Source organism: Acomys minous (assembly GCF_964271855.1).
Source record: "Acomys minous genome assembly, chromosome: 11".
In the NCBI taxonomy this organism is placed as follows: domain Eukaryota; kingdom Metazoa; phylum Chordata; class Mammalia; order Rodentia; family Muridae; genus Acomys; species Acomys minous.
The window spans coordinates 62,219,677-62,243,633 of NC_140492.1; the positions used below are offsets into that span (position 1 = coordinate 62,219,677).

A 23,957-nucleotide genomic window follows, 5' to 3' on the forward strand; every position below is an offset into this window, starting at 1 on the left:
CAGGAGGGCGCCTCTGGTTGTCATCAACTGCGAGCCTTGTGAAGGCCTTCCCGTGTGAGTGTTACTCTTCTTCTGACTGTCAATGAATGACTCACCCACACAGTAAACGGCTTGGGTGGTGCTTTTTAAAGGAATTTAAAAATAGATGACCCTTGAAGTCCTGAGGAGGAAAGGGCCAACCAAATTGGGTACGTGAGTGTGTGTGTGGTGTGTGTGTGTGTGTGTGTGTGTGTGTGTGTGTGAGAGAGAGAGAGAGAGAGAGAGAGAGAGAGAGAGAGAGAGAGAGAGAGAGAGAGAGAATTTCATATATTCTTTAATTCAAGAATTCCACCTTTACATCAAATTTTACAAATATCACAAAACGAGACAGGAAAATTTTAAGTCCTACTTGTATGAAGATATTCATGACATTGTTATCTACAGCAGCAAAAATTTGATTCAAACATTGCACTTAGATGCTTCTACTGCAATTTGAAGAAGTGTCTTTAAAGATAAGATGACTAGAGCTCTTATGTCAACTACAAAAAGCTATCTTAAAAGATGCAATTACCCCAAAGTTGTGTATGACAGAAAATCTAGCTTAAACAGATTAATGTACAATGCAAAACTGGATCCATTCTTTTGTTGTTTGTTAAAACTGTATAAGGAAAGAATAAGGAGCTCAAAAGGGTGGGAAACAAAACAGTTGTAAGGGACTAGAGAGACTGTGGTTGTGAGTGCTTGCTGCTCTTGCAGAGGGCCTGATTTTGGTTCCCAGCAAGCAGACAGCTTACCACCCTGGGTAATTCCAGGTCCTGCTCACCTGACACCGTCTGGTGTTTGCAGACATTCGCATGCATAAACACATAGCTCCCCACACTGACATGCATAAATCAAAATCAAAATTTAAAGCGTATTTGATTGCTCCAGACTAACTCATTCAATCAACAGTAGCTGGCGTTTTGTATGTGGCAAGTGGTGGAACTCAGTTTTGGGTGTTTTTGTTTCCCTCCTCTTCCCTTCCCTCCCTCTTTTCCCATCTCTTCTTCCTTTTATTTTATTTTATTTTATTATTTTTTTTGAGAGGCGGTATGTTATTGTTCATTTGAACCCCCTAGTGAAAGAATTGCTAAGTGAATCCCTAGCCAGGCTTTCACCAGGAAGTCTGCTGAAACGAAAGGCCTCAAGTTTCCAGCAGGTTTCTGTGCCTTGGAAGCATCTCAGCTTCCAGAGAAAACAGCAGCAGCAGCAGCAGCAGCATTTCACTCAGCAGAGAGGAAGCCCAGGGTCCCTGGCTTCCAGCACTCGCTGACTGGAGGGAGCTCACTTGCATAAGCACATGATTTCATTGTTCTCCCTCTGCCGATTTTTCAGGATGCCATCCTTCAAAACAGAGAGCTCTGGCTGTTTCTAAAGAAAGAATTTGGATTCTACTCAAAAAGCCAGTATAGGATCTTGCAGAGGAAGCTGGCGGTAGACTCTACCTGGCCTCCCACGAACAGGACCGATTATGCAGACATCGGCAAAAACGGATTCTACATCAACCGAGCCTATGAAAGCCCAGAAGAGGTCCCCAAAGGGAAACTCAGACTGGGCGGGCAAGCTTCAGAACAGCACTTTTGGACCAGACTGTAGCCTGTGTTCCTGCCATGCTTGTTCCACAACATCCCCTTCCCCAAAACAGACATCGCAGAGAGGTGAAAACTGCATAGCCTTCTCTCTCCATCTAAGCACCCCGCGCACTTCAACATACCCAGCCTTTCGGCAAAGAACTTCACATACGTTATATCCTTCACTAGCAAGAGAGGAAACCGCAAGTCTCAGATCACCATGTTAATAAGCCGCATTCACACTATGTTGTTCCAAATGCATCGCTCTCATGCAATGAAATCAGATGCACGGACATCAGATGAGAACGGTAAATGAGGAAGCATTTGATGTTTGAAAGGTTTTTTTTCTACTATATCAATTGGTGTAAGGCTCCTTAATCTCACATTAATTTGTGAGGCACATTCAGCACATATCCGGGCCCAGCATTACTCAACTGCTCCGGTTTTGCATCTTTGCTATGGCTCCAATAGAGAAACACGAAGAGTCATTCTGCCCTAACTGCACAGGAAGCCAGAGTTGTGTGGAAATGGAGGATGGTGGAGATGCGTGCTAATCACTAATGATCGTGGTATGGGCGCTGCAAAAATGTAAGCGAACCGCACCGACTTTGTACGTTTCCAGAGTATATTTCAAGGGGCCGGTGGCCCTCACGGTTCAGAGTAAAATGAAAATAATGAAATAAACTGTTCAAATGTGTTTTTCACTTTCTAAGGTATGTTAACCTTCATGATTATTATTATCAATACACAAAAATCTCAAATTCTAACCCTAGAAGCTTTCCTGAAGTCATTCATTGATCGTCTTAAAAGTCTAAGGAAGGGACCAGTGGTGATTTTTATCCACACTATGGGAATCTACATGCTACTACACAAGCCATTTCATCGTTTTAACTACCTAAATCATCATAGATGTTCATTAAAGACAACAGAAGGATACATGCTGCACACTGCATTTTCTACTCAAGTTGTGTCGCCCTTGTTGTGAGCTGGAAAGGACCAACTTCTGGAGAACATTTGAAATTAACTACTAGGTTTTTTTTAAATACCAAGTCTAACTTTGCTAATCTAATAGACCTTTCACAATCATAGGCAACTTATCAGGTGAGCCCCATGAATATCAATTATGTGGCTAAGACCACAGTGCATGGCTTCACTATGTTAGCTGTTGGGTCACCACTCTGAAGTCTTTAGATTTCAACATTTTAGGAAACTATGGCTGTAAAGGGTATTATGAACAATGTTCCTCAAACCAGCAGCCCCAGCGTGCATACGTATAAAAACAAATATATTTGCCTTCAAGCTCTTTTTGTGTTCAGAGCTGCTTAGAGAGTGATAATATTGAATGTCCAACTTACTGCCTGTAATGATTAATTTTCATTGTCAACTTGATCGTAAGAGAGACCTCTCTGTTACGTCTAGAAGGTGTTTCTGGAAGTTTTACTGAGGTGGGAAGACCTGTCCAGAATGTCTGTTGTACCATCCATGGCCTTGGTCCCTAATGGAATAAAAATGAGAAAGGATGCTGGGCACCAGCATTCCTTCCTCTCACGTCATTATTGTGGACATGGTATGGCCAGATGTCTCACACTTCTGCCAACATCCTTTCCCAAGCGATGGGCTGCAAGTCCTCCAAACTGTGAGCCAAGGAGACTCACATCTCTCTCTTAAACGGCTTCTCTTGGGTAGTTAGTAACAGCAAAACCAGTAGAATTCAAACTCTTTGTTAAAAGATTTCAGGGCTGAAGAGATGGCTCAGCAGCTGAGCACTGCTGAGGAGCTGTTAGGATGCCAGCGCCTGTTGGGGACAGTAGGCCACATGGCCGATGTTCAGCCATCTTGTCCAAGCCTGCCATAAGGCATGGGCACCTGCAAGGGGTGTGGGACAAGGTACCGCAGAGGGAGGACCCAATGGTCAGACTCTGAGTCCCCTGAAAAGTAAATCTGATCGCAAAGAGGTTGATGTTGAAAACTGTCTTGTTTGCTGTATGTTGGGGGATGCTCACAGACAGCAGATCAAGGACCCCCCTCTCCTCCTCAAAAAGCATCTTGGCAGGCCAATCTGGCACTAGGAGGATCAGGTCAATGCTTCCCCCCTCTGGTTAATGCCTGCTATCTCCGTGGACCAATGCTCACCCATATATATATAATGGATCCATCTACCTCCTCTTTTAATAAGAAAGGGAGGAAGCGCCCATGTTAAGCAGCTAAAGAGTCTTGTAGCTCCAGCTCTGGGCGGGGGAGGCTGACTGACACCTCTTCAAGTGCACATGTGTGTGCACACACACATAAAAAAAACCCTGCTTTTGTAAAACCATGTTAGCTTATCAGTTTTTAAAAGTATAACAACCTTAAAACTTTAGAAGCAAAAGTCTCCTTTAGCTGACAGTCCTAGTCAGTCATTTCACTCTTAGAGTGAACAGATTCAGTTGATACAATTTGACATTTAGATAACACGCTTTATTTGTTATATGTACATTTTCAATAAAGATACAGACTTTTCTTTCCTAGTATTACCATCAACCTATCGCCGGATGCAATGAACTTTACATTTCATTGTTTGGAACACGGTAGAGTTGAACCCCATTGCTGACTGTTAAAAACATGCCCAGACAACATTTCACAGAGTTGGGGAAGTGGCTGATCCAAGTACAGGCTGCACCGATTGTGTGGGCATCGAGCAGCTACAGAACAACAAGCCCAGCTAGTCTGAGCTGCCCATCCTAAGGCTCGCCATTGTCTTTTTATGGCATACTAAGGCTGCAGAAGCCTCATGCAACTGATAAGGAAATGAACCCATGAATTAAAAAGTACATTTCTGACGTTTCCTTTTACTGTGTTGCTTATCTTCGGGAGTGGGGCTGTCAGAGGTCTCTAAGAAGGTTTGGCTTGAAGCCCCTAGAGGTTTTTGGATCTGAGTTCTACTATTCCCTGGCCAGTCATTCCACCTAATTCTGCCCTGTTGCAACTTGGGTTGCCCTCTGTAAATATCTTTTTATTGAGGAGTCCGCACTCTAGGAACCCGGCTGCTGCATATACTTTGCTAGTTGGGAGCAGAGATCTGATTTTGGGGTAAGAGCAACTTCATGCCTTCCCAGAAGGTCAAGTTGGGGGGGGGGCGGAGGTAGGGAGAATGGAGCACAAGTTTGTGGGTTAGAACGAGTACGGCCTGTTATAGAGAAGTAGAGACAGGGGTCTCTAGGGCGGAGTGGCAGCACATACTTCTGTCACCATTACTGTTGCCCACCCCTATTAGCTTGAGTGTTGCTATCCCCAGAGTAAAGTAAGTTTAATAGTTGTGAGGTTTCCACTGAATTTTGGGCAGTTATTTTTCCATATTCTATCACTTCCGACCCCGCCCCACGTGTTTATTGACATGTTTTCCTTATTGACTGACATGATTTTGATAATGGTACAAAAAGGATGCCAGGCTGGCTGAGTGTTTTACAGAGGCAATGCTCTGTAAGGCCTTCACATTACCTTCATGTAGAAGGACTTACATTCCGCCTTTCCTGGCCTGCTGGTACCAAGAATCCCACAGAAATGGTATTAAAAGGTGGTTTAATTCAACACAATCAATAAAACAAAAGAATAAAATAATGGAATTCCTTGACTTACAGTAAAAAAAAATCTTTAAGGGGATATGGGATTTTTGTGCTATAAATATAGCACTTTACATCAATATTAATGATTGCTCGCCAAGGCTCAAAGGTCAAACCACTGAGCTACTGTGCAATCTAGAGGGAACAATTTAACTCAATAAAAAGACAGCCCATTGCTGATCACTGACTCCTGTAAAGCAAGTAGGTTCTAGGGAGCGCACTGGGTCTGAAAGTCGAGCACAAAGCCAGGAGATGGCTCAGTGGGCAGAGCACGTAACAGGTAAGCAGGAGGCCTCGGGTTTGGATCCCCAGAGTCCATGTGGAGGTTGACTCAGTAGTGCATTTCTGTCACTCCAGACCTCCTACAGTGAAATGGAAGCAGAGACAGGAGACTCTCGGGAAGCCCAGGGGTTAGCTAGCCTGCCATAAGCTGCAAAGGACAACATAGCCTGCCTCAAAATAATTAGAAGTTAAAAGAATGGAGACCAAAGACTGACACCCAAGGCTGTCGCTCCACACACACACATCATTTATAAGCACTTCATGCACATGCATACACAAAGCCCCTCCCGTCCTCTTCCCATAGGGGTGGGGGTACTACCTCAAATGCTGTGTCATCCAGAGATCCTTTATTGCCTAACCAAATCCCGGATATATCCACTTTCCTTTTTTTTTTCTTTTTTTTTCTTTTTTTTTTTTCTTTTCCTGACAAGGAAAGGAATAGGAATTTAGATGTTGGCCCTAACAACCGTCTTTCAGAAGCATATGCAAATGGTTCTCCACCCTGGCAAAAATAGCCGTCCTTAGGGGAAAGAAAAACAATATTTACAGACGAGGATAAAATGTGATCTTAGTTTTGTTAAGAGCCTCAGCTGGCTCGATCAAAAGGCAACCGTTTTTTTTGTTCAAGCTGCCACGGCAAATCTGTACTGGTGGGGAAAAACTTTTCTTGGCTCAACGATAAGATTAAAATCAGCAAGCAATTTATTAAAGAGTCTGCCATCCATCATGGGGCTCAGGAGCAATAATGATGCCTTCAAAATAAGTATTCACTCCAGGGTTTTACTTTCTCCTCACAAATGTCTTCAATTCCAATCTCTTCAATTAACTGCTAATATTTGGTTCTCCCTCTCTTTGGAAACAAGCCAAGGAATGTAAAGACATCAATGGCAGCGGCCACCACCCCAACGGTGCTTATTGCTCGGTTGGCCTAAAAGGAAACAAAAAACAAACAAATAAGAAAGGAAAACAAACAAACATACCCGAGTCTTATTCTAAAGATATCGGTATTGTCTTGAAGCTTCGGTTCGTTTCATAAACCAAGGACCTAATTTAATGTGCAATGAATGTATTTAAAGTCCAAGGTCAAAATGTGAATACAATTATAATCTTTATAATTGTGCAAAAGAATCAAGCACACATAGTTTTCTATTTCTGACACTTAAAGCACTTGCCAGGGTCTAAGGTCATCATGAACAGGGGTCCTGCTTGCTCATTGCAGTTCTCTGGTGAGGCAGGGAGTGCTATGCTCTTCTGTAAAACTTGGAAGGCATAAGTAACCAGTTCTGTTGCCCACATCATGCCACCTAGGCGTGTCCATGTAGGTCAGAGCTACATAGATGCATGCTGTCTCTCCAGCAGCCACAACACAGTGTGATCTGTACTAAAATAAGGTGTCTGTATGTCTGTGTGTCTGTATGCCTGTGTGTGTATGTGTGTGTGTGCGTTTCTGTGTGTTTGTTGTGTGTTATCTGTGTGTGTGACTCTGTGTGTATCTATGTGTTTGTGTATGGGTGTGCCTGTGTTTGTATGTCTGTTTCTGTGTGTGCCTGTGTGTGTGTCTGTCTATCTTTGCATGTGTCTGGATGTTTGTGTGTGTGCCTGTGTCTGTGTCTCTGTGTGTGTCTGTATGTCTCTGGGTATGTGTGTCAGTGTGTGTGTGTGTGTGTTTGTGTGTCTATCTGTCTGCCTGTGTGTGTGTGTGTCTGTGTCTCTCTCTCTATCTGTGTGTGTCTCTCTGTGTGTGTGTGTGTCTGTGTGTATGTCTGTGTGTATGCCTGTGTGTGTTGGTGTGTCTGTGTGTGTGTCTGTGTGTCTGTGTGTGTGTGTGTGTGTGTGTGTGTCTGTTTTTAACTAAATAAGGCCTTCCTGACCCAGCACCTGTGTGGATTCATACCCCAACTTCTTGTGATGATAAACTATCTCCTGTAAGCTGAAATAAGCATTTTATTTACCCTCCCCTTAAACAATGTTTTATTTACAGGAAACTAGGTACATTTTTAAGAAGAGTCAATATTAGTAAACTATCAAACTGAATTGGTTTTTATACAGACAAAAGAAGCCATTCTCAAGCTCAGGTGTCCATAAAAGACTTCAGGCAGTCATAGCCATTAGAGTAGTAATTGTTATAATGACGAGGGTAGCTAATGAATATTCATGGTTCTCCTCGCACTCAGCTAATATTTGCCTTGCACCATCATGGGTTTGAGAGCAGTTTTATGACTGAAAGGTCCTATGCAGATACTTTGGAGTCATCACAGACCTAGAAGACAACAGTCAGTCTCTGGGATTCAAGAGTCACGGCTTTCAAATAAAGCAAAAACATTCTTGTCAGATATCTGGGGACATCTGGCCAAGGAAGGCCACAGTTGATAGCTCTCTCTGTATAGCTCACAAGCTTTTACCACGGAGCCTCCACGTACATATTTCTGAAACACGGGACTGGCTCCCTCACCGCTGCTCCCCTGTTGCAAACCAGCAAGGACACAGGAGTGTGGAAGGAGCATGTACTCTATGCATTGACAACGTAACGCTCCCTTTGCTATGTGAGCGTACACTCAGAAGGGAGTGGGCCTACGACTCCGACTCTTTGCCTTTCCTAGTCAGCTAAGGGAATGTCAGATGAAAGATTGAGCAGATCGAAATTGGGCATGTTGGTGAGGCATTGATGTAGGAGGGCCCAGCCCACTGTGGGCGGACGGTCCCATTCCCTTAGCAGGTGGATCTCGGCTGCGTAAGAAAGCTAGCTACGTATAAACCAGCCCGTGAGCCAGAAATCAAGTAGTCTGCCTTGCTGTACATCTTTGATATAAGGTGAGCTCTTTGATTGGAGATAACGTTGTGTAAAAACAAACAAACAGACAAACAAAAAACAAGTGGGGCTGTCTCCAAGTAGCACCTGCTTCCTTTCCTGCCCCGGCGTCCCTCAGTGAGATTCTTCTGGTCATTACAACAGAGTGAAAGTAGAACTTTGCCTCTGCTCAATGCCCAGTTGGTGGAGAGAAGGGTCATGTAAACAAATCCTATCTTTTTCTGTAATTTTACTTTTACTTACCTGGTTGTTTTATGAGTATTTTAGCTATGGTCTTTAATAATCAACGGCCTCGATTATTCGCCAAAAATATCAAAAGGTAACCAGACAAGGAAATGCTGTGTACAGAAACTTCCCAGGAATATTAAAGAGGAAGGTCAAAAGCTAATGGCCGTGACTTAAACCCAATCCTAATAATATGCACCCAAGGTCTGACCCAGGGAAGTGGGGTGGAAACTGAAAACCATGAAAGTACAACAGGCATCAAATAGAGTCAAGTGGCAGCGGGTTCCAAGCCTGGGAAAATGGCAGGATGCTGGGGGCAGGATGGTCACCCCAGCCACATGCCAGGCTAACTGACTAGGCATCTCTCAGCCTCTCAGGCCCCGGAAGGTGAGATATTGGAGAAACCTCATAAATGGGAGGCTTCGAGAAGCGATATGCAACCCGATGGCTGAGCAGAAATCATTATGACAAAGCCCCTCACAGTAGTGTAAGAGCACCTAGTTCCGCAGATCCCGAATGCTCTTTTATCTCTTGTAACCTGGGGATGGTTTATATGTAAACATGTTTTTGTTTTAATCCCGGGTGTGGGATATAGGGGCTGCTCTGCTTTGTCCACAGCTGATAACTGCCTCCTGAGAGGACAAGTGATCTTTGTCAGCTGCGCACTACCTTGTGTCAGGGTGTGGTCTTGGTCGGTAGGGATAAAAGCCAGAAAGAGAGACTGCGGGGGGGGGGGGGGGGCGGGGGCAGGGGGGGCGGGGGGGGGCTCCTAGAAAGAAAAGGGCTGCTGATGCTCCCCCTGCTGCCCCTGATGGCCGGTTTTTAAAATATGTTCAATGTGCCATATCGGTCTTTGAGTCTTAGTCGCCTTTTCAAGAAGAAGCAACTTTCTGGAGGTTAATAGTTTTTAAACTATTTGGACTTCTTAAGCGTAAAGAGTAACACTTTTGTATGTATTTTGAACAAACCCTTTTATTCTCTCAGGTCCCCTTAATGATCCTTGGGTTAAGTCCTCAGAGATGGGGCCCCACTGGCTTGAGGACAGGCCAGGGAAAGGCAAGGGGGGTAAATGCTTACTTGGTAGGGAACCTGCTAGAACACTGCAAGATAGTACCAGAAATCTCCAGGATTGCAGTATTACAGGATTCGGATACTCGGACGTCAGTTAATATGTTAAAAGTCATTTAGGAGCTCGGTGAGTTAAATATCACAACACTTCTTTAAAAACCAGTATTTTAAAGAAATAGGAAAAATTTATCAACCCACTGATCAAGACATGAATTGGTTGGCTGCTATTCCCCACTGGAAAAGAACCTACTAATGAATACCCATTCAGCCTCCTTTTTGCTACCTTATTTTCAGCACATAGGGTTTGAGATTTCTAAACAGGGAAGTGATAGAAACTATGATTAAGTGGAGTCAGTAAGACTGACAGGAAGCTGTGGACTGGATGCTACTTCAAGTCCCTTCTAGTCCAACTTTCAAGATGGCCCTGTTTAGTCAGTTTGGTTTCTAACTTGGTGTATTTTTTTAAGTGCCTTTCAATGTTCCCACATTTTCTTCTTCTTCCTCGCATTTTGGCTGAAGGACAAAAACATTATTGTAACAGATGGAATTTTCTCACTGTGAGACACTTCTCTCATCTTGAAGGAACCAGCCCCTCCTCCTCCTTAAGGACCCCCATTAAGGCCAAAGTCTGGGGGAATGTACAAGTTGGCCTACCCAGTCCTCCCTTAAGGACCCCCATTAAGGCCAAGACCTGTAAATCTCCTCTGCTTGGAGAATCCAGCTTGTCCCAAAGAGAGCTAGCAGACAGTTTGTGTTTACAGATAATAAAGAGTCCAGATTGACCCAAGGACAGCCAGCTTGTGTTACAGCTTGTGTTTAAAATTTTCCACTACCCCAGAAATGTACTTACCTCTCCTCAACTAGGAAAGCCCCAATGCTGGTCTATTAACTAATCATGTTTCCCTGATAAGTTCTGCTTCTATAAAGGGTATAAAAGGCCCATGCCTCTGCTTCTCAGGGTCTCCAACTCGAAAGAGCTTGGCAGACCCCATCACGTCTGCTCAATCAATTCCTATGCGTTTGCACCTACAGCGGACTCCGCCTCTCAATGGGAACTCCGAGATTAGACTAGAGATCTCCGTGGTGGTCTTAGTCTTACAATCTCCTAAAGAAAACTCACCTGCTCTGACACCCCTGCTCCGTAGCGGAGCAGGGTCACAAAGTGCTCACAGTTGTTGACCAGTAAGTCATAGGCTACCTCCTGCCCAATAGCGAACTCTGACCGTTGTATCACTTCCTCCACAGGAAGAGGGGGGTAGGTTGTGTCGTACTTGTTATTTATTCTGTATGTGTCATTTCCCACCACGTCCTTCAAGAGCTGCATTTTCACCAAGGCCTTTGTGCTGAACACAGACTTGGCACTTGTGAAAGCCGAAGGAATGCCATCTGTAAGGAGAATGTTGGTTAGTGGGGCTAAGTGATCCAAGCCACAGAGTAGCAATGGCATCTAGGGGTGCTGGAGACACTGGGGAACTTGGACTGGCCTCTGTTCCTTATGCAATGAACCAAGGGCCCTTGATCTTATCCACAGAATCTGTGTTATCAATCACAGTACTGCATGAGTGAGAACCCAAGTTGCATGAAGTTCTCTGCCTGTTCCTGAGAAGCAAGCCCTTTAACAATTGGTATTATGAGAGATCTTCCCATGCATTTCTAGCAAGGTGTGGAGATGATTGCCCAGTTTTTCCGTCGTGCTGTTCCTCCACAGCATCTGAACTCTTCCAAATAGATATCTTAAGGGTTGGCAGTGGTGTGTCGCGATTCTGTGATCCTAACTGTGAACTCCTCGCTTCTTTAGACACTTGCTCTTCCCTAGGCTTCAATGTAAGCCCAGGCTTCCTGCTGTAAAACAGGCACGGCCCTTCGAGGACTCGGCTAAGCCCCTGCTTCTCTTCTGTCATTTCCTCTGGCCAGCAAACTAACATCTTAAACCTGAAGCTAACTCCAGTGGACTCTACACATAGATTGGGGGCCCCTTGCTATGTTTTACCTGCTCAGACAATCCCCCACATCTCTTCTGTTTCCCTAAGATACCCTCTATTGATCACCACTGCCTGGATGGCCAGGAACCTTCATATGTGGGCCCGTTATACCAGGACCGGAGACTAACAGACGGTTCCCCATGGCTTGGCATATGGTAGGATCTTATCTCTCTCCACATTTGCCTACATTCTATGCATGGCTTTAATATTCTTGTAAGTACTCAGAGGAAAGGACTCTACATAAACTGACGTACATAAATTTTTCTTTCAGTTATGACTAAAATAAAACTTTTTCTTGCCGGGCGTGGTGGCACATGCCTGTAATACTAGCACTCAGGGAGGCAGAGACAGGTGGATCTCTGTGAGTTGGAGGCCAGCCTTCTCTACAAAGTGAGTCCAGGATAGCCAAGGTTACACAGAGAAACTCGGTCTTGGAAAAAAAATCCAAAAAACGAAACAAAACAAAAAAAATCTTTCTCCATTCCTCTTCTATCTTGGTCTCCTTTCCAGAGCAGTGTTCATCAGTTAGCTTTTTAGCCACTGGAAGCATACAGGAACAGATGTGTACATTGATGTATATAATGTTCTTAAGTGGGGTTTCATGTCACATATTGCACTTTAATATTAAGACCATCTCCCAACTAGTTAAACATGTCCAAAAACACGCTTTTAAAACAGCTATTGTAGTTGCTTTAGCACCTGCTCCACTATTGCCTGTGTCTTCCCCAAAATGCCTGTCAGAGGCAATCACTGTATTACATTTCATTCTCTGGAAATGGAGTTGTGGCTCACAATGGGCCAATTAAGAGTCATTCTCCATGATTTCTAAACTCCAACACACAGAAAACAAATTAGCTCTTTCCTGCTGAGTCATAAAACTCTAAGAGTGACAGCCTCGGCTTGTGAACTGTCCTCTTGGTTCCTTCCATAGGTGGGAGCAGGACGGCAAACAGAAAAGGGGACACACTGGTGTGGTGACATTCTCTGGCCTGGAAAAGCCTGGGGCCAGTATCAGCCTCACCCTTTCTTAAGTTTCCTCCCTCAGAAGCCACGGAAGCCATGGAAGCCACAGCCTTGTCCTTTTGCTTGTTTGCTTAAGCTAGTGTGAGCGTTACTTCCGTTATATACAACTCGAGAATTCTAACAGGCAACAGATACCTAAGGCCTGGTGGCTAAATCATAATGCGCTTAGCCGGCCCCTTGTCGAAAATTAAACTATTGTCTCATGTTTTTAAGCCATTAGAAATTATATTTGTCCACACTTGTAAATGTTTCCCCAGACTCCTGTAAGTAAAATGAGATGCAGAGCAGAAGAAATCATTTAAGACTCTCAGCACATACAGTTAAGCTGTTTTTGTGGATGGCGCTCTTCAGTTTCTATTGCCTTCAGCGATGTGCTTGTATTTATTAATCTCAATGTCTCTGTCTCCACTGAGTGCTTTCGTCTTGTCCTTTGCCAGTGACACTGGCATGACACCAGACAGTGTCTTGGCCTATAACTTTCAGGTGAATGCAAAGTTGACATTTCTGCTCTCTTCTTCTTTGGTTGACCGTTTTCAAGCTTTCCCATTTGTTGGGATCTTGGCGTTTGGTTCTCCTGGTAGGACGGAATCACTTTTCTCGGCCCTGCTTCCTGGCAGGACTTTCCTAATTGCAACACCCCGCTCTGCCCTTCCCTGCTCCCATATTCCTATATCCAGCCCTTTACAAGCACCTTCTCCGCTTTTTTTTTCCCCACATCCTTCCTAACACATCTATAATTTGCTCTTGTTCTCTCCTCCTGCCTGTGAGAGTGCAAGCTCTGCCGTGGAGAAGTCTGTATGGCTGTGTAGCCCCAGTGCCTAGGGTAGCAGTCATCACATTCGGCACACTCTATTAATAGCTACCAAATTAATTAAAACCACCCACTTGTGGGAGATGTGAGGACATAGGACTTAGTCGTGTTTGGGGCCAATGTCTTCCCCAGTTAGTTAGTTATTTGTAATTAGGAAATTTTTTTATAGAGCTTTTAAATTTTATTTAGTCTGTAGAATCTTTTAAATCATGCTTTGGTCTTTGAATATCATTTCCTAAATTAGTTGGATTTAGTTTCTATATTTTATGTGCTTTACAATTTTGTCCATGATCTCTTCTCATTACAAAGCAGCTTTTAAAAAAAGAAAAGAAAAGCTCTCAGGAGCTCCTGGAAACATCTTACCTATAGGTACAATGTTGACAACGTAGCCATCACCCAAGTACAGTGCCCAGTGCTGATAGCCGGGACGGAACACTTCAATCAAGTCCCCTGGGTGTGGCTGGTGAGGGTAGGTCAGACTGAAGCAATCATTAAACTCCATCTGTAAGGACAGGCAGAAAGATGGTTTTGCTGGTAGAACTCACGGGATGGGAGACGGAGGAAGGCTTCCACATCAGCAGAAGGATGTAGAAATTACTGAGGTGACCTCCCCAGCTATCAACTCAGACTAGCGTGTTTTCTTTGGATGACTGTGTGTGCTAGCAGCCAGAAGGGGCCAAGTTAGCTCTGGCATGACTCTCTACAGCAGTGCTTTATTACCGTGATCATTCTTTAAATCTAAAGTTCATGATTTGTGGCACTTCCTTCTCTACAAAATTTCAGTACTTTTAAGTATTAAAATATGCCTTGTTTGTAACAGGGAGGAGAAATAAAGGGAAAGCAAATGTTTTTTTTTTTTGCTATGCAAATGTGCTAAAAAAAAAACAGTAGAACGTATCAGCCCGCTCTTGCTTCCATAGCCTGAAATAGTCAGGGGTTAAAAGTCTAAGATTAGAATTCTTTCAGGCTGTGTGCTGTGCGATACATACAACCAAGGAGTGGGAGCGTGGGTGGATGCCGAACACTGTGAACATTAAAACATGAAAGAAGTACCTTGTACCGCAAAAGTTGCTCTGCCATTTTATTTTAAGGAGAGGCAGGTTACAGCCCAGATGGATGTCAAGCCAGACATTCACGTGCCATGCAGGCTCTGGAATCCAAGTTGAGAATGTGCACTGTACTGCAGCATGTCTCAGACTCCAGGCTTCCACCTGCCACATCTCAGATGTCTTTTGTCCCTGTAACCATGGCGACCAGCCCCACCCCTTCTCTTACTGTGATGTCAGAAACAGTACCAGGTGGTGCTCCACCACAGAAGCAGACTACTTGCAAGGTGGGGAAGCTCACTGCATTGATGAGCACTGCCTGGGATTTCCAAGGTGGCAACGTTTTCTCCTTTTAAATCAGTACCATTTAGGAAGCACGTATAGTTCTGACAGCTGGCTTTTGTAGAGGTTACACTTCTGGGTAGCCACAGAAGGAGAAGAAGTCAGCAAGAGGGAGTCATGTACAACTCCACACTCAAAGAAAGACTAAGTGCGGTAGGCACGCTGTGTCTCTAGTTGACAATGATGCTCCTTACCAGCTCATCCTCCTGCACCCTCTGTACGCTCCCACTCAAAGAAAAATACAAGTGCTAGAAACTGCCAACTCACCTACGCTATGATCACAATAGCATAGACTAAGGACTTGGGAATACACTCTTTCTTGGCACTCTAGAAGTCTGGTCCTGCCCCACCCCCACCCCACCAACAACAGTTAATATTGGAAGGGTGTTTCCTTGAGTATTTGCATGCTTGCTGTCTGTCAAAATCTTCACTCATCACACTGACACAGAAACCCAGCCAAATGTAAGCTCTCCATCTGTTGGGGGAAAAAAAACTACTAAAACAACTATATAGAAGCATTAAGTCTGAGCATCCTACAATGTAGGTTTGAGTCTTGCTTGATATGGAAGTTCACAATCTGGTCAGCAATAGGAAAAATAGATAGTATACTATGATGTAAATGAACATACTTTCCAGGAATAGAAATCAAGCTCCCAACAGCTTGCAGAGATCAAAGCCTGTTCTATAGCCCAGCTTTTATTAACAACCAGCATTTGAACAGGGAATATTTGAAAATGTAACTTGCTTTTCAGAAGCATTTTCTCAATTAACCCTGCTTAACTGAAAACTTCCATTTCTATTTGAGTTTGTTATGTTATTATCCCACTGTAGAGATAAAATGCTATCTTTTCACCCAGGCGATGGTGGCGCACACCTTTAATCCCAACACTTGGGAAGCAGAGGCAGGTGGGTCGCTGTGAGTTTAAGGCCAGCCTGGTCTATAAAGCGAGTCCAGGATAGCCAAGGCTACACAGAAAAACCCATCCCCCCAAAAGCAATCTTTTCAACTCCAACTTACTGATAAAACTCCCTGAGTTCTCCCCGAATTCTATTTGTCACTTGCTGGGTCACTAGTGACCCACTAGTACTGGGCGGGTCACTCAGGCACAACCTCAGTTGCATGACTTTGAAGACAGGCATACAGTTCAGCCTGGTCTTCAGAATGAATGGTAGGACAGCCAGGGCTACACAGAGAGACCCTGTCCAAACAACATCACAGACAGGTGTAATGATGTCAGCTCACTTGCTTAGCTCAGAAAGCTACTGACAGCATTCCTTCTGGATGGGCAGCAAGGTGTTAGGAGCACCTTGTGAAAACTTGGGGTCGGAGGGACTGCACAAGTGGATGGGAAGACAACGTTGTTGTCCGTAAAGCTTTAGATTGGACTATGTTTTATGTGTGATCCGGTCCCTGTTGTGTCTTTGAGACCTGACATATGACTTCATGGGATGGGTGCTTTCGATTTTACTGTGAAGTTTTAATCAGTCTTTGGCATATAGTTCGAGACGTGACCCATAAAGTATAAGTGAATTAGCTGCACAAAGCCTAGCATGCTTTATTAAAAACAGATGGTAGGACAACAAGAATGCCATGTAAATAACCCTCCAGACACTGAGAACCTCCCTGCTACCACGTAAGGGGTGGGTGTGAATACTCATGCTGACCTCTTAAACATCCTAGCAGGTTGTTCACAGAGGAACCTCAGATACTTTATACTTTACTGCTTTTCTGAACTTGGCTTCCAAGATCCCAGAACTCCTAGAAGAATATATAGCTTGAAAAACAGCCATCAAGCCCCAGTTCAAAGCTCTTGTTTCTTAAGAAAAACAAAAGTGAACTCAGAAAATATTTTTTAACTAATGAGGGTCATATGTTTTCTCATAACAGAGTTTCAACACTTAGTGCACACGAGCACGCGCGCATACACACACACACACACACACACACACACATGCACACATGCACACACACACACACACACACACACACACACACACACCACATATGTGGTGAAACCACAAAAAAAGCCTTGAAATTGAGGTTAGAGTACTTACATTTACTACCAAAAGTAATATCCACAGAATGAAAACTCAGTAAATAGGATATCCTCAAATTTAAGTATATCCACAGTGAAAAAGTGAAGACAGCATCGAGAACACAGGAAGCGCTGTCAGGATGGGGCTGGAGAGACAGCTCTGTGTGTTCAGAGCAAGCGCTGCCTGGAGAGGCCTGCCTTCAGCTCACACCATCACTCAGGTGGCTCTGGGGAACTGATGCCCTCTTCTGGCCTCTGTGGGCACTGCACTCATGGGTATAGGCACACCCCCACCTCCCCACACTCATAATTAAGAGTAATAAACGAATATATAAATTTCTTAAAATTTAACAGTGGGGAGGCAAACAGAATGGAAGCAGAGGAAACGAAGGCGCCGTTCATATTTCTGAAACTGCACACAGATGTCAAACAAGTTATGTTCCTCACTGGCCATTAGGGAAATGTACATTAAAGCCACCATGGAACATTAATGAGTGCCCCTCAGCACAGCTCAAATGCAAAAGAGAGGTAATTCTGGACGCTGGCAAAGATGTGGAACCATTAGATCACTGGCTCATTGCTAGTCTGAGCGCAAAATGGTGCAGCCACACTGGAAACATTTTTTTTTTTTACCTTGTTACCAAGATATATCCAGCAATTATATCTTTAAGCATCTGTCTCAAGGGACGACATCAACAAAGACGTAGGTTTAATCAAAGCTGGTCTTCAGACATTTATAGTGGCTCTGTTCCTAATAGCTCCAAACGACTCAGCTGACCCTCAGTGCGACAACGGCGACAAATGCTAGCAACTCTCTCAAGATTCAAGATAGCTGAACAGAAATGCTCAACACATAGGGCAGGAGAAAGGGCTCCTCCGTGGATAAGAGCACTTCATGCTGTGGCAAAGGAGCTGAGTTTGGTACCCAGAACAAACAGCTCACTGTAGCTCCTGTTCCAGGGCATTTGATGCCTTGAGGTCTCTACAGGAAGAGCCCAGTATTCACTCAGTTTCTACAGAGAAAAACCAGAACGGTGCGTGCAAAGCAGCATTTAGAGGCCAACAGCAATGATGAGAGAACCCTGGGGAATATTTCTGACAGAGCCCTGGCCCCATAGGTGGAGAGACAAAATACCCCAGCATCTGCCACCCCAGCTCCATAGTGGAAAGGAAGGGGCAGGGCCTTCTTCTAGGAGAAGTGAGAGTTCCGGCAAGCTCCATTCATTTAGATGCTGGTAATCATAGCTACTGCCCAGGCAGCTTGCAGCCCTTTTAGATTAGTAGCCTGAAATACTCTGGCTTTGAGAAAGGGCCTCACATGTCCCCGGGAAGCACCCAAGGTTTGGTATCCAGCACCAATCTTGAGACATGGGCAGTTATTGACAGGAATCAAAAAATCCCTTCATACTCCCCATTGTGTCCTGTATTACACAAACACCCCTCCCCCCCTGCACTGGCTCTGCAGATAGCTGGGGACATGGCACAGCAGGGGAGCTGTGGCTAAACCTGCTGGATGCCCTGCTCTGTAGGGGTTGTCTGCTATGACCAGAGAAGATTGAAAGGCGTTGCCTCTGAATACCAGGAGCCCAGCACACTTGCTCTCTGAGACCCAGAATATAGTTAGCCATGTGTAGTGTTTCCAGCAGAGGGGACGGGGTAGTCAGCATAGGATTTCCATTCTCACGGCACATAGAGAGAATGGCCCGAGACCCTGCCACACTGTGTATGGAGCCCAAGCTCATAAAGCATAACCATGGAAGCTATAGAGAAACTATACTTCCTCACTCAGCTAGAACCAAAATCAACACTGCACAACAGACTGACAACTCAGGACACCACTTCAGAAGAAAGCCACCTATTAGGCCACCCCGTAAAAGTGGTAGAGACATCTGTCCCGGCAAATGCACGAATCTCTATGTAGAAGCACAAGAAATATGAAAAGGGGGTGGTAGGACACCCCCAAAAGAACATAATAACTCGCCAACGACAGAATTCTAAGAAATTAAAATGGATGAAATCTCCAAAAAAAAATTAGTATACATTTTCTTTTGAATGAGATCCCCAAGAACACAGTTTAACGGCTGGATGAACTTAGGCAGCCAAGAGCAGAGAGAATAAGGCGGAAAATAAAATCTTGCAAGTGAGGAGGCCAATGGACCAAATAAAATCTAACCCTCAAAAGCCTCAACAACCAGCTAGACGTGGTGGAAGAAATACTATGTGAGCTTGAAGATGGCTTTTAAAAATACAGTAGGCAGAGTAACCAGAAAAGATTAAAATTAAAGGCACAGAAAAATCTGTCCAAGGAAATAATTGCTGAGAACTTCCCTCAGTCTGGAGAAACACCCGTCTACAGAAGATCCGTCTAAAACTCAACTCAAAGTGGACCAAAGACCTAAACATCAGACTAGGAGTCATAGAAGAGAACATGGGAGGTCTATCAAGACACAGGCATGGCTAATGGTTTTCTGGATTGGATTCCCCAAAGCATAGGAAACAACCAAAATAGCCAACTGTGATTAGACAGAACTGAAACCTTCCAAACAGTAAACACGCCACAGCGTGAAAAGACAGCCCACGGGGTGGGAGAAAATATTTGTAAACTATATGTTTGGCAAGGAGGGGCTGTCATCCAAGATATATAAAGAATTTCAAAAACTCAGTCCAAGAAAACAAATAAATGAAATAAGCCAGACACAGTAACACAAGTACAGAATATTCTTTCTCATGCGGAAGCTTAAAAAGTCAAATTGAAAGTAGAATAATGATTTGTACTAACTGGAAGTTCTACTGGAGAGAGCGGCTGAAGTTAACTAATGTATACTCTACACATAGATATAGAAATATAATGCTTTTAACTCATATTGTCAACAAAACCCAAATTAGTCTCCAGAGAATTATATTGAGTGGGTATATATATATAATATATATATATATATATATATATATATATATATATATATATATAATATATATATATATATATATATATATATATATATATATATATATATATATATATATATATATATATATATATATATATATATATATACACACACACACATACATACACATGTATATATATGTGTGTGTGGAGAATAATATAAATGTATATGTAAATAAAAAATAAATAAATTTTTAAAGAAAATATGTTAAGAGGCTGCATGCTTTGTGATTCCACTCTATAACATTCTTGAAATGATATTATAATCTTAGTGGATAATGGTGTTCTCAGGGGGTCAAGAGAGCGGTGGGAGGGAAGGTGGGTGTGTCTGTAAGATGGAGACATGAAGGATTGGGACGGTGACATTGTAAGCTGACTGTAGAGACCAGCTGGGTTCATGCCAGATCTAAAGTCATATAGGCAAGTGAGTGACAAATCTGAAATTCAATTTCAGGTCTATCTTCCTACGCCAATTTCATGCTCCTTTATACCATTGAAATACGATTAATAATTAATCAAAGGTAATGCTGCTAAAAGCCATTGCATCCTTGCTGCTTCTCACACTTCCATTAGAGGTGAGAAGCTTCAGTAGCTCAGAAATATAGACTTAAGATAAACACTCATATAACAAGCTAATGGACCCTTGCTGGAGAGTCTTTATTTTTCCTCTGCTCAGGAGGCCTTTCTATGTGATGTTAGACCCGTCTATGTGGTCTCCAGAATCTCACATGAGGCAGAGGGCTACGGTTTACTTAGCAGCTAACCTGCACAGAATCATATCGTGTACGATGAAAACTGGCATGAACACGGGTACTCGGTCTCGTACAAGGAATTTATTGTTCAATTAAGAAAACGTCTGGAGAGATGGCTCAGAGGTTAAGAGCACTGTCTGTCTGCTCTTCCAGAGGTCCTGAGTTCAATTCCCAGCAACCACATGCTCATCTATAATGAGATCTACTGCCCTCTTCTGGCAGGCAATCACACATGCAGGCAGAATATTGTGTACATAATAAATAAACCTTTTTTAAAAAGAAAAGAAAAGAAAACGGGGCTGCTTTGTTTATTGCACCGTCTCAAATGTATCTGGGGCTAGAATCAAAAGAAAGAAGTGTTCTGGGGAGAGATGGGTATAGGACATTTCGTGAATGCTGTCTATGTCTCTGAGGCCCCCTGGGTTGTATGATACCCAGGAGAAAGGTTTTTGCTGACGACCTCCGCGACCCACGAAACACCTTCACTACCTGTCCCTAGCTTCCCAGCCTCCAAGAGCCTCCCAGTTCCGTCGGGATGCTTCCCCATTTCCATCCATTCATCTACCCTTCACCCAGAGCATCCAGAGCCCCCAGAGCCAGATTCTTCCTGGGCTCCCCAGTACTGGGTCCATCTAAATCTAAACCCTATCCCCTTTATTGTAGGTCCGGCAGGTTGCCATCTTCTGACACCTCCCTCCCACGTTTTCCCTGGTGCACTCTTCGTGTTGTTCCTCTCTCTCGCCTACCCACTTCCTGAGCTGGTGTCAGTAACTGGTGTCTGGGGACCTTCTCTGATTTCCCATGTGGAGGGCTGGTTCTTATTTATCTCTTAGAATTGTTTGTAGCAGAGTGTGTGCTGCAAATACTTGCCTAGGAAATGTTAAATGTTATATGAATAAATAAAGGAGACCTGTTCACATCCCCCTCCCTCTCCCCCCCCCCCCCCCCAGAACACGAATAACAATCCTAGTACAAAATTCCAAGATAATATCACCGTCCTGGTTTCAAAATCTAAGACTATGCTGTCACTTTGGTGAAAACAGAGCTGAGGAGTCAAGCCGACTGAGTTCCCTGTTATCTGTTCAAACAGGTCTCTTTTGTTTCCCCGCTCCCCCATCTATTACAAAGAGGAGGCTGAACCGAGTCAGGTACACCCTCACCTCTGAACTTTCCTGTGAATCAAAACAAGGTTGCCTAGAGCCTACAGAGCCTTCCGCCCCCTCCCCCAACGCACCTCCTTCTCAAGCTGTGTTGTCTTGGTGCCTGAGAAGCACTGGCTGGCTTCCCCGGTTCTTCCCCGGCTCGTTGTGGCGCCGATAGCAGCCCCAGGGCGACTCCGTCCTTGCCGCCTGCCCCGGAGGCCAAGGCCAAGGCCAAGGCCACAGCCGCCCTCAGCTGCTGCTCCAACGCCAGCGCTCGAGCGCTGCGCCACCCCGGCTGGCTCCCTTCCCTGGGTTCCTGGCGCGCGACAGCAGAGCTCCTGCACTGCACGGTGGGTCCCAGGCCCTGACCTCCTAGTCCTTGGTGCTTGCCCTAGACCTGAGCTCTTTTGGCTACCAATATCCTCCGAGCACGCTGCAGGCCAGGGATCCCGGGATTTTTCATGCACACTGGAGGCCTGAGCCCGCCCCCCTCGATCGATCCTCCATGCCTATCGCAGGTCCTGACTCCCAGGATCCTAGGCATATTCCTGGTTGGGGCTCCTGATCCCCTGTGCTAGTCCTCAACATGCATGGGGGGTCCCTACCTCGGTGTCTGCCCACCGGACACTGAAGCTGGCTGAAATAGACATACAAACCGCCTGCTCACCGTTCCAGCCCCAGCCCAGTGCCTGCTTGTTTTATCTTCCCAGTAACCTTCCCACGACAAACTTTTGTGGTAGCAGCCGCCCCTCCCCCGCCGAGCCCCCACCGGCCCTGTTGAATGCTACAGTTTTAAGGATGGCCTGTCATATGGAGCCCAGAAATATTTAGGTATGGTCATCATGGATACACAGTATACCGTGTCCAGGCTGGGCGTGGGCGCATTTCTTATGAGCCAAAGGTTCTTTTTCCTCTGCCCTGCATCCCGAAGAAATATCTGTCTTTGAGTCAAAAAGAGTGGGAGATGAGGGCACACGCCTTTAATCCCAGCACTTGGGAGGCAGAGGCAGGCAGATCGCTGTGAGTTGGAGGCCAGCCTGGTCTACAAAGTGAGTCCAGGACAGTCAAGGCTACACAAGAAACCCTGTCTCTGAAAAAGAAAAGAGAAAAGAAAGAAAGAAAGAAAGAAAGAAAGAAAGAAAGAAAGAAAGAAAGAAAGAAAGAAAGAAAGAAAGAGAAAAAAGGAAGAAAGAAAGAAAAAGAAAAGCCCATGACTCAACACACGTGCGTGGGTACATACAAAACAGTCCTATTTAGAATGACCCAGAGCCCAGGGGCCAGAGAGAACACACTGGCCAGCTCTCTGGCCCCACCCACATGTCAAAATCAACTTGAGTGTGGGGAGACAGAAAGAGGAGAAAGAATGAAAGGGGATCCTCTATTCCCCAGACCCACATACCACGACGTGCTGCTTTCCCAATTGGGAAATTACCTGGCTTTAGATGGGGTGGAGGTGGCCTTCATTAAGGACCAAGGCAGAGTCCCCCCCCTTCCCCTCCTCTGAAGAGTCCTGGAGCTACTTGACTCCGCACTCATGACACAGCCACACAGCAAGCAATCCTGCCATTTTAAGCCAGCCGGACCAGCCAAGCCAAGACAGCAGAAAAGCAGCTACTGAGGCTAAAAATAAAGCCCTGGATGGTGAGGATCCTCTTTCACTAGGCTTAAAGGAGTAAACCAGGACAGGCAGCAAGTAGGAAAGGATAGAGCGCTCAGTGAGCAGTTCTGAGAGATGCACAAGACTTTGTTTAGAGCTGGCAGCGTGGTGGCGCACGCCTTTAATCCCAGCACTCAGGAGGCAGAGGCAGGGGGATCACTGTGAGTTTGGGGCCAGCCTGGTCTACAAATTGAGTCTAGGACAGCCAAGGCTACACAGAGAAACCCTGTCTCAAAAAACCAAACCAAATCAAACAAACAAACAAAAAGGCTTTGCTTAAAACTAGTCATAGTCAGACTTGTACACGAGTGGACAAGGAATTTCAAGCAGAAGACACCCACCCCCTAATGCCAGATTTGAACTATTGATCACATGGGGCAAAGACCTAGTAGGAAGCTGCTTTCACAAAGGAACCAGCTTTCTGGATCTGTAGCTCAGGGTCACATGTAATGCCTTCTAAACAGCATTGAAAGTCTTGAGAAGCGCCTGGATCCCTCAACTGGCAATGTAGAAATGAGGGTACTTCGGGGCCCTTCAGGAACTTTCCCCCAGGGGAGACACATAAACATACATTTGCTTACATTCTTCAGCCATCCCAATTGAGCCATCACAGAAGGAGGCGGCATATGCCTTTATACAGGAGAGTT

At 44.7% G+C, this 23,957-nt stretch overlaps 2 protein-coding genes across 5 annotated transcripts in view; one reads left to right on the top strand and one right to left on the bottom strand.

The window, feature by feature from the left end:
• ATP13A5 (ATPase 13A5) overlaps nucleotides 1-3,152 on the top strand; it is a 120,540-nt gene extending 117,388 nt beyond the window's left edge. For both annotated transcript variants that reach the window (XM_084802635.1, XM_084802636.1), the window contains exon 30: nucleotides 1,354-3,152. In XM_084802635.1, the coding sequence (XP_084658761.1) occupies nucleotides 1,354-1,614 (261 nt within the window). In that variant the 3' untranslated portion in view covers nucleotides 1,615-3,152. The remainder of the gene's footprint in view (nucleotides 1-1,353) is intronic.
• An 872-nt stretch (nucleotides 3,153-4,024) lies between these two features.
• PLAAT1 (phospholipase A and acyltransferase 1) lies at nucleotides 4,025-23,220 on the bottom strand. Of its 3 annotated transcripts, none has more exons than XM_084802643.1 (4): nucleotides 23,086-23,220; nucleotides 13,752-13,890; nucleotides 10,693-10,958; nucleotides 4,025-6,398 (listed from the first exon to the last, which is right to left on the bottom strand). In XM_084802643.1, exons 2-4 carry the CDS (start codon nucleotides 13,888-13,890, stop codon nucleotides 6,300-6,302), a joined length of 504 nt encoding a protein of 167 aa, XP_084658769.1. In that variant the 5' UTR covers nucleotides 23,086-23,220; the 3' UTR covers nucleotides 4,025-6,299. The 3 variants fall into 3 exon arrangements, with proteins under 3 accessions (XP_084658769.1, XP_084658770.1, XP_084658768.1); XM_084802644.1 differs by lacking the exon at nucleotides 23,086-23,220 and adding an exon at nucleotides 21,746-21,950; XM_084802642.1 differs by lacking the exon at nucleotides 23,086-23,220 and adding an exon at nucleotides 14,442-14,594.
• Nucleotides 23,221-23,957: the final 737 nt, after the last annotated feature.